Source organism: Monodelphis domestica, chromosome 3, assembly GCF_027887165.1.
Source record: "Monodelphis domestica isolate mMonDom1 chromosome 3, mMonDom1.pri, whole genome shotgun sequence".
Lineage (NCBI taxonomy): Eukaryota > Metazoa > Chordata > Mammalia > Didelphimorphia > Didelphidae > Monodelphis > Monodelphis domestica.
In genome coordinates, this window is record NC_077229.1 from 397,145,346 (window position 1) to 397,159,421 (window position 14,076).

At 37.8% G+C, this 14,076-nt stretch overlaps 1 protein-coding gene across 1 annotated transcript in view; it reads left to right on the top strand.

The window, feature by feature from the left end:
- Window positions 1–2,040: 2,040 nt before the first annotated feature.
- Window positions 2,041–14,076, top strand: part of LPCAT1 (lysophosphatidylcholine acyltransferase 1) — a 183,485-nt gene continuing 171,449 nt past the window's right edge. Inside the window, exon 1 of the mRNA XM_001369539.5 lies at window positions 2,041–2,588. Coding sequence (XP_001369576.2) covers window positions 2,415–2,588 — 174 coding nt within the window. The 5' untranslated portion in view covers window positions 2,041–2,414. The remainder of the gene's footprint in view (window positions 2,589–14,076) is intronic.

Genomic DNA, 14,076 nt, shown 5'->3' on the forward strand with positions numbered 1-14,076 from the left:
CTAGTTTCAGGCTATAAGACCTCCAGCTTCAGTAGGAAAATCCTTTCCAGAATTACCAAGATTAAACAGTGCTCCCAGCTAGCTTTTAGCCTCAAGTCTAATCTTTATTTAGGACTGAATTCCTTGTTCCAGTGGGTTGATCAATGTCTGAAAATTCATGTAGTTATGATGACCATTCTTTTTTTTTTTAACCTTTACCTTCAGTCTTAGACTCAATACTATGTATTGAACCTAAGACAGAAGGGTGGTAAGGGCTAGGCAATGGGGGTTAAGTAACTTGTTCAGTTTCAAAACTAGGAAGTGTCTGGGTCACATTTGAACCCAGGACCTCCCTTCTCTGGGCCTGGCTCTCAATCTATTGAACCACCCAGCTGACCCATGAGCATTCTTTATGGATCCTTATTTTTAATAATAATCAACTACATTCTTAATTATCAAGCAGTTGCCAGAAAGTTCTTGAATCAGGGATTCCCCATTTACTTGACTCCCAAACACTTTCTCTCTCATTTAGATGAATTGTAGTAATGCCCCTTACTTTACAGAGGCAAAAAGACAACATTAAGCAAAGTCATTGTCTCTCCCTTTCATATATAAAATCTGTGCAGTGATAAAAAATTGGATAGAGACTTTAGGAAATATACACACATGTCAGATTATATACATATGTTTCTATATGGACACATACACATTTGTATGAATATATGTAAACATGCCATATACCACCAGAAAGGTCTGGGGAAATGAAGTTTTTGTCTCACCCTTACAAAAGAAATGAGTCATTAGGATGAGAGGATAAGAGAAAAATAAATATAAAGCAAGATGTTTTTCCAGAGATCTTTCATTTTACATAAGAAGCATTTTGAGGACTGTGGAAGTTAAGTGGCTAACTTAAGATAACTGGCAGTGTTGAGATAGAATCTGAACTCAGGCTTCTGACGTCAGAAGTGGTGCTCTAGGGTAGGGGAGTGCACTTGAGAAGAGAATATAGGGTTAAGAATATACCTCTCTGACATATACAGTTTAGGAGCCATGCATTGTATTTCATAGCAAAGATTCTATGTATATGGTTATGATGACAATGATGATGATAACACGCCTTGATCCCTTCCAGACCATTAAAAATAAAGAAAAAGAAAAAAATGAGCTTTTCCCAGGGCAGAATTTTATCGTATTAATTTTTGTATCTCTCAGTACCTAGCACATAGGCATCCAATAACTGCTCCGTGAACTCTAGTGAATTAGTCATCTGTGGTTTACACACGTGTGCTCCATTTTAACTTTTCGCCATCTATGGTTTAGGGATAGCCAAATACAGACAGTTTGACTTTAAAAAGAATGAAAAGTACTGGCCTCCTCCGGTTCCACGTTCCGTTTAGGATGAGGGACCTCACCTCTCTTTGCTGGGTAACAGCCCTAAAATCGCTGCCCCTTTTGTCAGTCTCTCCACCTCCTTGTTCCCGCTCCCAAGCCCAGCATCGCACACAGCCAGGAAGCCACGCAACATCCTAGCTCTGGAATACTAGCTCCCTACCGCACCCTCATCCACTTGGATTAAAATGTCAACCCTACAGAGCATACATACCCCTACCATGAGGGTGAGGGAGATCAATTTTCTTCTTCCTAATTCTTCTCCCCTCGCCCCGCCCCATAACAAGAACAACAGAACTCAAACCTTCACGCTTAAGTTTTGAAGAAACGCATGGCCCAGAGCAGGCATGTGAGGCTCCGCTCCCCAGTCCCTCTCCTCCAAAGCTAGGAGGTGAGCAAGACACTGGAACTAGTGGTAGTTGCAGCTGTGCCTAGCTGTGGAGGTGTGGGAAACAAGGAAGATGGACCTCCCCATCACCCCATTACCCCCTCCACCCCCCAACAAAGACATAGAAGCACACTTGCAAGCGCGCGCGCGCGCACACACACACACAGACACACACAGAGACACACACACAGACACACACTCACGCACATTCACACACAAGCACTCGCCCCCTTTCCTTCCATCTCCCTCCCTTACACGTCACGCAGCCACTTCCCCCTCACGGCGCGTGCGCGGGGCTCGGCTCAACTAGGGCTGGGGAGGAGGAGGCAGGAGCTGCTTCTGCTGCTCGGCGCTCTGCGGGAGAAGCAGCCGCTGCCGCTGCCGCTGCCGCCGCCGCCGCCGCCGCCACCACCGCCACCGCCACCGCGGGGCATCCTCCTCCTCTTCCTCTTCCTCCTCTTCCGCCTCTCCTGTGTCCCCTCCCCGCTCTCATTCCTTGGAGCTGCTTTGCTCCCTTTACCACCTAGTTCCAGCGGGAGCCGCCTTTGGGTCTTCTCCCCTCTGTGTCTTCCTCCCCCCTCCCACAGCCCGGCGGGAACCGGGGGACCCCCGGGGGCGGCGGCCACTGCTGCTGCTGCTGGAGGGGGGACGGGCTGAGATGAGGTTGGTCCAGAGATGCCGGTCCCCTTCTTCCTCCCTCTCTTCCTCCTCCTCCTCCTCCTCCCCTGGGGCGGCGGTGGGGGCGGGGGGCGGTGAGAAGCAGGGACTGGCCCCCCCTGGGAAGAACCCCTTCGTTCACGACCTGCGTTTCACACCGTTGCAGAAAGTCCAGGTAGGTACCCACGGCTTTGGCCATCATGCCCTCCTCTCCCTTTCTTATTCGCCTAGTCAGGGTTTCCCCCAGCCCCATCCCTGCTGCCTCCGGCATCCCCCTCCCTCCCATGCCTTTTCTCCCGCCTCTCTCCTTCCTTTCATCCCTACTCCATTGAGGAGGTGCTGTTGGCTTCTTTCCCTTCTCCATGGCAGCAGGAAGCTCTCTTCCCCCTCCTAACACTTCTCATCACCGAGGGGTAATGGTTGGAAGGTGTTAACTCTGTGGCCTCTAGAAAGGTCCCTTCTTAGCCCCCTCCCTGCCCCCCCACCTCTAGAGTCATCTTTGCCTCCAGGATATATATATATATCCCCTCCTCTGGCTGTCGAAAGGAAACCTATATTGAAGAAACCTGCATACCTCCGGGGCCTCCTTTTCTTGGGGATGTCTTTAGGCTTCACTTCAAAATATCCCCCATGTGGCTGACTTTCTTGCTTGCTCCCTCCCACTCGTAGGGTTAACGCCCTCTAGTACTTAAGAGACTGGTTTCCAGACCCTTGGTTCCAAACGTAGTTTGGATACAGTCTGTTTTCATATGTGTTGAAATTGTATTGCATTAGTAGAAAGGGAAGAAGAAATAACTTGTTATTAAGGTTTTTACTGCAAAAGTAATGAGGGTGCTGTGGAACAGGTTTCTTAGTAGAGCCCTTTTCATGTAAGGACTAATGCTCGGGTGTTTTAGGAAGAATAAGAATTTTTAGATAGTTTGAATATTGATTGAGGACTTTAAAAAGGCAATCAAACCATAATCCTGTACTGCAATGTGAAGTGTATTTGCTATTTCCTGAAAATAAACACATGTAATTTGAAGTTTTCATCCTCTACTTAGAAAATGATGTTTTAGAGTATTCACTTTCTAATATGAGTAACCTAGTAGTTTTGACTGGTCAGAATCATTTTTATATAATTTAGGTTTTCAATACGTATTCAATTCTTAGTGTAATTTTTTTGGATGCACTGATTCATTTCACTTTTTAAGGGGGAAATTTTTTACATGTACCCATGAGAAGTTATGCAAAAAGGTTACTTTTTTATTTTATAACTTTTTATTGCTATTATTTGCTTTTTACATCACAGAAATTTCTCCCAGTATACTCTTTTCCAAAAAATGTTAACCGGTTAATATTTTATATCATTTAGCCGCTTCAGACCTGAAAGAACATTGTTATCATTCATCTTTGTTATTTAAAAAAATTTAAGAGGTAGAATATATTGCATCTTCAAATTTGACATCTGGATAGTATTAGATGGCAAGTTTTATTATCTGTGTTTCATTGAGGTGGCTCAAAAAAAGGCCTTCCTTTTGGTTGGGTATAACATGTAGTTTTAAAGATGAAAGAACTTTACTAGGCACCAACAGAACTGTAACTCAGTTTTGTGGAAAACACATTTCAAACTCTTAAGAACTTGATTTGGAGAAAGAAGACAACTGCAAATGACTGGCTTTTTCAGAAGCTGATTTGAGATGATGATTTTTGTTAATTATTTTAAAAGACTTTTTAAGGGGAATATTTTTGATAGGAAAAGTTCAGAAATTTAATGAAGTTTTGTAATTGAGACTTTACAAGCATATGGGAAATTTTTAAAAATTAATTAGATTTGCCTAACTAGAAATCTATGCAGCTTCTTCTGTGAAAATCAGTCTATTACATGAATATTATTCTATGGGAGATCTAGTACCATAGGGAGTAAGGATGGGGAGAAGAAAACCAAGAAACCAGAATAATATTTCTGTCCATCCTTCCCTCTCTCCATCACACGTATATGTACTCTCTGAAGTATATACATTGGTTTGAAAGAAATGCAGGGAAATTAATAAATTTTCACTGCCCTGAAAGTGAGGGAGCAGAAGTAATACCAGTAAAAGATCCAGATTTGCTCATTCTTCCTGTTGCAAATACTGGTAGACCCCTTGTTATTTCTATTTGACATATAGTATGATTGAAATCCAAAGAGTTTAGTTATTCATTTGGAAAGTTGAGAAGGTAGTCTAAGATTGGAAATAGTAGATTGCTTTCTTCTAAAAGATGTATTGCTTGGTGTGAAAACATTCTTACTACCAATAATTCAATTAGACGAACATTAAGGGCTGAAAATGGCAGTTCTTGCCTTCAGAGAATTTACAGTCTGATGGTGGGTAGGATAAGACGTGTATACAAATAGTCATAATATAAATTAGAATAGATTAAAGCATATAGAAAAGCATAATAATGGAGAGATTCCAGGAGGAGAAGACTCACTTCTAACTGGACCCATTAAATAAAGCAAAACCAACATATAGTGTCACAACTAAATAGTTATTTCTTGAATGTTAACTAAAACTTCAGATACTTCATGCCATAATACAGGGTTTCCATGCTTTATAGATATCTTCTGGATAACAGGAGTGGAAAAATGCTTTCCCTTTCATATAGCAGTTTACTGCATTAAGTGGATACTGTCCTTCAATTCAAAAAAGTTGAGTTCAAGTATTAAGTCTCCTGTATTATAGGATCCTTTGTACATTATACATTATGACTCCTTGCAAAGTCACTTAGCCTCAAGTTTTCTTATTAGAAAAATACCCTCTGGAATTGTTGCAAAGAAATTGCTTTGTAAATATGTAAAATCTTTTGTAATTTGGAACTTCAGTCATACAGTTGTTAAGCAGAATGCCAGTCAGTGGTAAGAGAGCTTGACCTGGCACACAGGAAGACAAGATTTGAAGTCCTACCTCTAATTTATTTGGCTGTGTGACCCTGATTGAGTCACTTACATTTCAAATGGTTCTTGGCAGCTCTCAAGAAACATAAGTAATTGGGAAGGTAGAGTTTCCTCATAGTGCCAATGAAATCACAAGGACTTCTTTTATTATTTTTTAAAAACTTATTCTCCTTTCAAAAATTATATTGATTTTAATTTGTTTTTATATTACCTTTATTTGACTATATGCCCCAATCCTAATCTCTCTCTATTTCTCTCTCTCTCTTCTCACACACACACACACACACACACACACACACACACACACACAGTCATTTGGGGGAACAGTTTAGCTAAACTAACCAATATATAATCCCAGGGTCTGACAGTATATACAATGAGAAACTTTTAAGTGCCCAAATAATTACTTGCTATCTCTTATCTATGGAAGCTCTCGTAAATAGGACCATTGATCTAGCTGTGGGTGTTAGTGTGCTAGGGCTATCTCCTTCCTCAGACTTGCCCATCTGTTCTTTAAATACAGATTTAGCAAAGAGCTGGAGCTTTCTTTGGAATAGAAACAAAACACTAAAGATGTTTCAAAAAGCTATCAAAACCATTTGTAACATTTGAAGTCAAATATTGTAAATTCTTTTGACATAAAACATAGTTCTGTTTTCCCCCCTTACCAAAGAAAGAATTGTGAATGTAGGAACCAAATGGAATTCTAGTGATTTGCATTAAAACTTCACAATAAAGTACTATTCTTTCTAATTTTATATAGTTGATGTCATTTTGTAGTATACCAGTTTTTAAAGTGGTTTTGTCATTAAAACAACCTTATTTAAATTGACAATATCATATTTATTCCAGATTTTATGTTGAGAAATATTCATTTTCTTGTTTCTTTGCTACTCAAAAGACATTTAATATAAAAAGATTAAAGTGTATTTTCTCAGAAGTGAAATATGCTGCCTGTAGTACTTTGAGAGTGGAGTTCCTAAAGAGATAAGATTCATCATTTGCTGGAGAGAAAATATTTTACTTCTAGAAATGTTGACATCACCAGTTTCTTGACTCCCCTCCTCTCACAGACATAGTTTACTCTAATCCAAAGTAGAGGATTATTGATGATGATATCGGATAAAGATTATTGTACTCTGCTCTACAAACTAAATGAGATATTGTAGTCGTTGTCATGTTTCATATGGTACAATATTTTAAATGCAGTGAAGTTGGAATGGGTTGCATAACTACCCTCTAGGGTTTATATTATAGTAATTGATTTTCTGTAGAAAATAATTAATTCAGTATCTTTGATCTTTTAGTTAACTATTTTTTGGGTTTCTGTTTAGTTAGACATTTTCAAATAACTGTGCATCACAAGCCAATTTTTTTTAAGTATGCATCAGCCCTTAATCATATAACTTGGAATTGAAGTTGGATACCTACTTTTTTGTTAGTTTATTTTTATTTTTATTGATATATATAAAACATAATTTAACACATAATTTGTTATAAATATGTAATAAATTATAATAAATATGCTTATTTATGAGAAACAAATTATCACATTAGCTTTGTCCAACTTTTAATCACCACTTTGGGGGTTTTCTTGACAAAGACCTTGGAGTGCATTGCCATTTCCTTTTTCAGCTCTTTTTACAGATGAGGAAACTGAGCAGTTAAGTGACTTGCCCAGGATCACAAAGTATCTGAGACCAGATTTAAACTATGGAAGATGAGACTTCCTGACTCCAAACTTGGCCCTTTATCCACTGCACCACCTAGCTGCCTTAAAAGGCAGTTCCACCTTCCTCTTATGCAGCATATGTGCTTGTGAATTAGAAAACTTTTGTTTGAAAAGTAGAAGTGATTGAGGAAATGAAACTAATTTCCTTCTGTCTATAGATCATTACTCTCCAGCAAAAGGAATGCTCTCTCAAAAAAACCAACAAATTAATATCTTGACAAATTTGAAACCTTTTCTAATTAGAATAAAAATGATTGAGGAAAGCATAAAATCAAGAGGAAGATGGATAAGAGGAGGGGGACAAATCACAAAATAAGACAAAGCAAATTAGATAAGGGCTAGCTAATTCAAACTTTTTCCTTAGAGTGCTTTTTTTTTTTCCAATTAAGGGAAGGTGATTCTGTAATCTTTACTAAGTAGTTTTTTGGTGTATGTGTGTGTGTGTGTTAGCAATATCATGAGAAGGAAGTTAATATTTCACATACTTTAATGTTAAATGACTGAACCAAGATATTTGAGATTTATAGAACTATATTTCTGTTTTGGCAGAGACTTTCAGAACTTTAAATTTACATTTAATAGTATGTCTCAGCCTTTTGAACTTAAAACATCACATTTTACAGATGATGAAGCTGAGGCTCAGATAGGGGAAATGGCTTGGCTAAGTTCATTTATGGCAGACCTTAGAAATAATTTTTTTTTTACTTTAAACTTTACAAGTTTTGCTTTTTTTTTTTTTTAGAGCTTTTATATTCATCTTTTGAATATCTCTTCCTACCTTAGGCCTATTTAAGGAACAGATATTTTAGAACCCATATTCTCAAAGCTAGTAATTAATTTTTTCACTAAGTTTTAATTAGTAGACTAATTTCAAAATGAATGTCTATAAAGATGGTTCCTTGGTATTCTCTCACACTTTGTCTTAAGCCAGATGTAGTTGCAAACTTTTGTTGTTATTAAAATAGTAACTATATATAAACCTCCTATATTCTATATTATAACTACCAATCATAGATATGACTAGTTTTAATTCCTAATAAAATGGAATATCTTTAATGTTTTCATCAGAGAAGTTGAAGACCAATCTTTGTACTTTGTCAGTCTCAAATTTTCCTGTGCTTTTAATTTACTAAACTTCTTTAACTTTGCATATAAAAATTTCAGTATTCTCTCTGAATTTGATTTCCAAGTAACTATTGTCTCCTGATTTTTCTGCTTTCTTCTCTAAAGCATGTCACTGCCCACTTCCTGGTATTTGGTTCTGAGTTCTCAACTCTTATAGATAATTCATGAAGTACCAATTATTTTGTGAACATTAACCAATTCTTCCCTTTCTCCCAATCCAATCCCAATTTCACTGTCCCAAACCCAATCTCTTAGAATTTGTGGCTTGAATCTGAAAGAACATTTAGAGATCATCAGATCCCATCATTTCAGTACAATGATGCAGAAACTAAATTCCAGAAAAAAAATATCTTGCCTCAGATCATACAGCAAATTAGTATTATTGTTGAGATTATAACAATGCTCTATCAGGTACAGAGGAGTAGAGAGGGTCAGTGTTCTTTTCATCATGCTGCTTTCCTTAAAACAATAGAATTTCTTATCTATCTTTTCAAATTCTCCTACTGGTTCAGTTGGATTCAGTAGTTGATGTTAACATTTTATTTGCCTCAGACAAGAAACTTTGGGACAAAAGAATATGAAGTGGGAAAGAATCCATTTTACACCTTAGTTTAATCCACTATAAAATGGGAAAATTACCAGTCATATCAGAATCCTCACTATTTCTTCTTTTAATATTGCTTGTAGCCATTTCTTCTCTGTTTTCTCTATGTGGAATTAAGACCTCTGGAAAATGTTGAATTATTATAATATAGTCATTGTCTTATATAAGGTTAGGTAATACAGACAATATTTTAGATTTGAAATAGGAAAACCTGAATTTGAATCCAGTCTCAGATGCTTACTAGTTCCTATGTGACATTGAGCAATTCAATTCAATTCAGTAAACATTTATTAAGCACCTACTATGTGCCAGGCACTGTGCTAAGTGCTGGGGATACAAATAAGAAAAAGAAAAATAGGCCCTGTACTCAAAGAACTTACAGCCCAATGAGGGAATACAAAACACAAGAGGAAGCTAGAAAAGGGTAGGGGACACCAGAGGGTACATGATGCTGGGACATGTTGTTCTGTGGAGTTGAGACCAGGGAAAGTTGAAGATGCAAAATGGAGTGAGTTGCAAAATCCAGTTTTCTGCCCTCTATAAAGAAAGATTATTTAACTACCTTCCTAAGCTTCAGTTTAGTGACTTGTAAAATAAGGGAAACAATGGCTCCTGCCTCCCAGGGTTATTATGAGGATAAAATGAAATAATTTTAAATCCATTTGTAAATCTTAAAGCACTATGTGCATTTACATTAGGACAATTTTTATAATGATTCCCATAGATCAGACTTTGGAAGATTTCCTTTGCATCTATAATATAGTTTCAAAATTTAGGGGCCAGGAGAAATTTTGGTCTTTTAAGAAAAGAAAAATATAGAAAGAGCAGGTAGAGAAAAGTGGCATGCTACTAAAATGCACCTCCATTCTTTGTAACAAATAGAACTTCAAATTCAGGGCACTGACTGTCTATAAAGGGAACTTGAAGAATTCTCTGGAAAGGCTTAGATAGAGATGAGTTTATATAGCTCTGTGGTATTTCCTATGCCATACAGTGGGCAAACTAAAGCCCTAGAAGCCAGCAACCTTTTCTCATATTCTCTGTTCTCTATCTCCCTATACTTTCTACAGTCTCCATTTGATCCCTATTCTGGTTAACAACATTTGCCACTTTTCAAGTTGTTCTAGTAGGGAAATTCATGCGTGTATTTTTGTAATTGAACTTAAAATCATATGGCAAATGGTAGACTCTTTAATGAAATTGCATACCAACAGAGCGATTAGGAATTGTTAGATAATATAATGAAAATGCTTGATTAAGTTTTACTCTAGGTCAGTATTTCAGGAAATGACCCAGTCTCTGGGAGGACCTCTTTTGGAGGGTCCCAATTTCTAGAGGAGCTGCCTGGGATGGTAACTATGAGAGCTGAGAGATATTACACCTAATAACAGTATCTTAGTACTCTAATTACTTTGTTGACATCCCCTTACTCTGACAAGCAACTTCTTTCTTAATTACTTGCTTTGTTTATGTCTAGATCCATTTATTCTCACTTTCCTACAGATTATATTCCTGAAAGGCTAATCTTTGTAAAAGAATTCAGAACAAAGCATTTATTAGGTGCTCTTGGTATGTTGAACACTGATCTAGATGCTATAGAAGACGCAAAGTTTACATGAGACAGGATCTTTTTCCTCATAGAACTTATCATAGTTAACAACAAGCAAGATAAATATAATCCACAACAATGGCAATCCATTAAAGAGGTTGAAAAATTAGTTCTAGAAGAGGCCCAAGGAGAAGGTGATTATAGGTGAACAGTTAGAGAAACTTCATTGGGGGGTGGGGACTAGAGGGTAGTTTTAGTATAGCTTTAAAGAATGAGCAAGAATTTAACCAATTAAAGAGAAATCAGAGGTCTAGGGAAGTCTAATCAATGGCACAGAATTAGGCCAATAAAGAGGAACTATGAGGGACAAAGAGTAGTCCAGTTTTGCTAAAGCTTGAGGTCCATGGAAGAAAGTAGTATGTATGAAATAACTGGGAAGTAAACTAATATCAGATTGTGGAACTACCTGAATGCAGAAATAACAGTTTAAACTTTACTCTGTGGATAATAGGAAACAATTTAAGGTTTTTGATCAGAAGAATGATAAGAGTTAATCTGTCAAATTAGTCTGACTATGAAATGAAGGATAGATTATTATGGGGAAAGAGCAGAGGGGGGAAGACTTATTTGGAGGGCTAGTTCAGTAGTCAAGAGGAGTGACAATGGGAAAGGGTGGGACAAGCATTTTTTTTTAAACCTTTACCTTCCGTCTTGGAGTCAATACTGTGTATTGGTTTCAAGGCAGAAGAGTGGTAAGGGCTAGGCAATGGCGGTCAAGTGACTTGCCCAGGGTCACACAGCTGGGGAGTGTCTGAGGCCAGATTTGAACCCAGGACCTCCTATCTCTAGGCCTGGCTCTCAATCCACTGAGCTACCCAGCTGCCCCCAACAAATATTTATTAAATACCTGCTATCTGCCAGGCACTGGGCTGAGTGTTTTACATATACTATGTCATTTGATCATTTTGGTTGAAAGGACATTCTAGAGGCAGCTAGGTGCCACCGTGGATAGAGTTTCAGGCCTGGAGACAGGAGGTCTTGGGTTCAAACATGGGCTCAGTCCCTTTCCATATGTATAATGCTAGGCAAGTCACTTAACCTAAATTGCCTGACCCTTACCACTATTCTGCCTTGGGCCCCAATACTTACTATTGATTCTAAGATAGAAGGTAAGTGTTTTAAAGAAAAGGCATTCAGATAGGAAAGGAGTTATTGAGTTGAGAGAAATTGTAAATGACTTACTAATGACTGGGTAGAACAGAAGGAAGAGGAACATTTAAAAATCGGACCAAGGATTCATTGTGTGAGGATAGAAGAATAGTGAAATGAGAGGAAGGAGCTACTGGGGTATTTTCAGGGAGATGTGGGTAGGGATGTAGGTATAGAGGAAAAAAACTGTTATGGGCATGCTAAATTTGCGGTGCTGGGGGGAAAGAGTGAATCTAGGATGCTAAAAAGCATCCTAAAAAGCTAAACTCCAGGGCTGGAGAAATGGATTTGGGTGTCATCGGAATAGAGGGTGGTAGTTGAAGCCACCTGGGGTTTGATAAAGTGGAAAAATATAAAAAGGAAGAAAAGTGAGGCTAATCTTGTTTCTCCAGCAAAGTTTGAAAGGGAACATTTCTGTTTAGCCCACTGTTATGAGGTGAGCTTTCTATTTCCATTTTGAATTGGTTTATAGGGAAGAATTGAGCAGCGGTTGAGCAAGAAGGCTAAGGCAAAGTGATTTAATTATTCAGAATAGATAAATAGTAGAAGAGATGGAAGGCAGGTGCTCAATTGGAAGAAATTTGTAGTAGTCTAGATGATCAATTTGAGGACTGTGTGTTTGCCTGTAGTTGTTTCTACTTGGGAATTTCTACCCAAATGCCATCTGGCCTGCCTGTTTGCAAACAAACCAAGATGAATGGCCAAATTTCTAGAGAAAATCTAAATTTAAGTCCTAGGCCAGCCAGATAAAAAATTAGGGAATTTCAAACAGTTCTCAGCATGTTCTTATAAAGAAAGAGAATCTATTTATTGCATTATTTAAATTTTTTGAGGTGATGGGACAAAACATCTTTCTATTCCTTTCCATTTTTTTTAGGAGGGGGAGAAGAGATATCTGGTTAGCTAAGACAGGAGGTTTCCTGATTGGCTAAGAGTGAGTTTTGAATGGGAGAACTGGTAGAATAGATAGATGCACTATATGTTGGGATGTCTTTAGAGACAAGACACTATTCCTTTCAGTGGCCAAGAAGGAAATGAACATTAGATCATCTGATTCCCTCATCTACTAAGGATCTCCAGGGCAGGGGAGGCCTGGGGAACAGCCTATGGTTTGGAGTCAGAAGACTTGGTTTCATAACTGGACTGTAAAGTACTTATTACAAATTTTGTTTTTGTTCAGTCATTCAGTCATGTCTGACTCTTCTTGACTCTTTGGACCATTGCACACTACTGGCCATTGGATTTTCTTGGCAAAGATAATGGATAATTATGGATAATGCCATTTCTTTCTCCCATGGATTAAGGCAACAGAGGTTAAATTGATTTGTCCAGAGTCATACATCTAGTATCTGAGATCAGATTTGAACTTAGGGTCTTCCTGACTGTCAGAACATCTAGCACTCTTATCTATTGAGTCACCTACTTCACTACACATCTTGTCTGGAAAATCACTTAACTTGCAGTTAGAGAACCTGGGTTCGAATTCTGACTCTAATGATTACCTTAAATTACCTAAAACTTTCTAAATTTCAGTAGCCTTTGTGCTGGCAAGATTCTGTGATAAGTTTTGGTTCCCTTTATTTATGTCCTGGATTTCTAAGCTATGTACCATATTCCTAGATATGCTTCTTAGTTACGATATTTTTTCTTAGTTTAGATATTCTTTCCATTTGTAAGAAAGTCCTAGAAAACTCATTGCTATGGTCTTCAGTGTGTGGAGATAGTGGGATGAAAAGAAAAGAGGGAAATTTGGGTATCCACAGACCAAGGCAGCAACTGAGGTAGGGGAACTTGTAATTAAATCATCAAACCTGTAAACCCAAATAATCAAATAGATCTGTTTAGTCTCACTGGGAAGTTAATAGCCTTGAAGTAGGTTCTGGGGTCACGGAAGTTGGAGAAAGCTAAATGTTGAGGGATAAATCCTAAAGACAGATTCTAAAAGAGAGTGCTTCCATTGGAATGTACCACCTTTCAGTGAGGCATCTATGGCTCTCACAATTATTTTTATCATTATAAACTTAATTAGCATATAGATACTTCATTTCTCATAGCCTTCTCTTAATTGTTTAATTGTTATGAATTTTGGAGTTTTAAATACTACAATTTTAATGTTGAAAAAATGTTTTTTTAATTAACTCATTTAAATGGACACAGCAGGTTTTTTTTTTTAAGGAACAACAGGTCCATTTCATTTAAAACCAATTCAGCCAACATTTATTTAAGCACTTACTATGTGGCATTGTGATTCATTGATTATGAATAAGATCATAACTGTGAAGGAAGCAAAGTGAAGTCAGAGAAAGAAGAAGGAAAGAATGATGGAATGGAAGGACATTATTAAGCACTTACTGTGTACCAAGTACAATGATGACTTAGGAGAGTGATGAGGAATGATGGAGGGACATAGGTTATGACAATGAAGAATAGTTTAGGGAGAAGTAAGGGAGAAGGAAAGATCAAAGGATAGATTTTATTCAGAGAGAGTTTTATGATTCTGAATCATGGAGGAAAAATTTATAGGAGA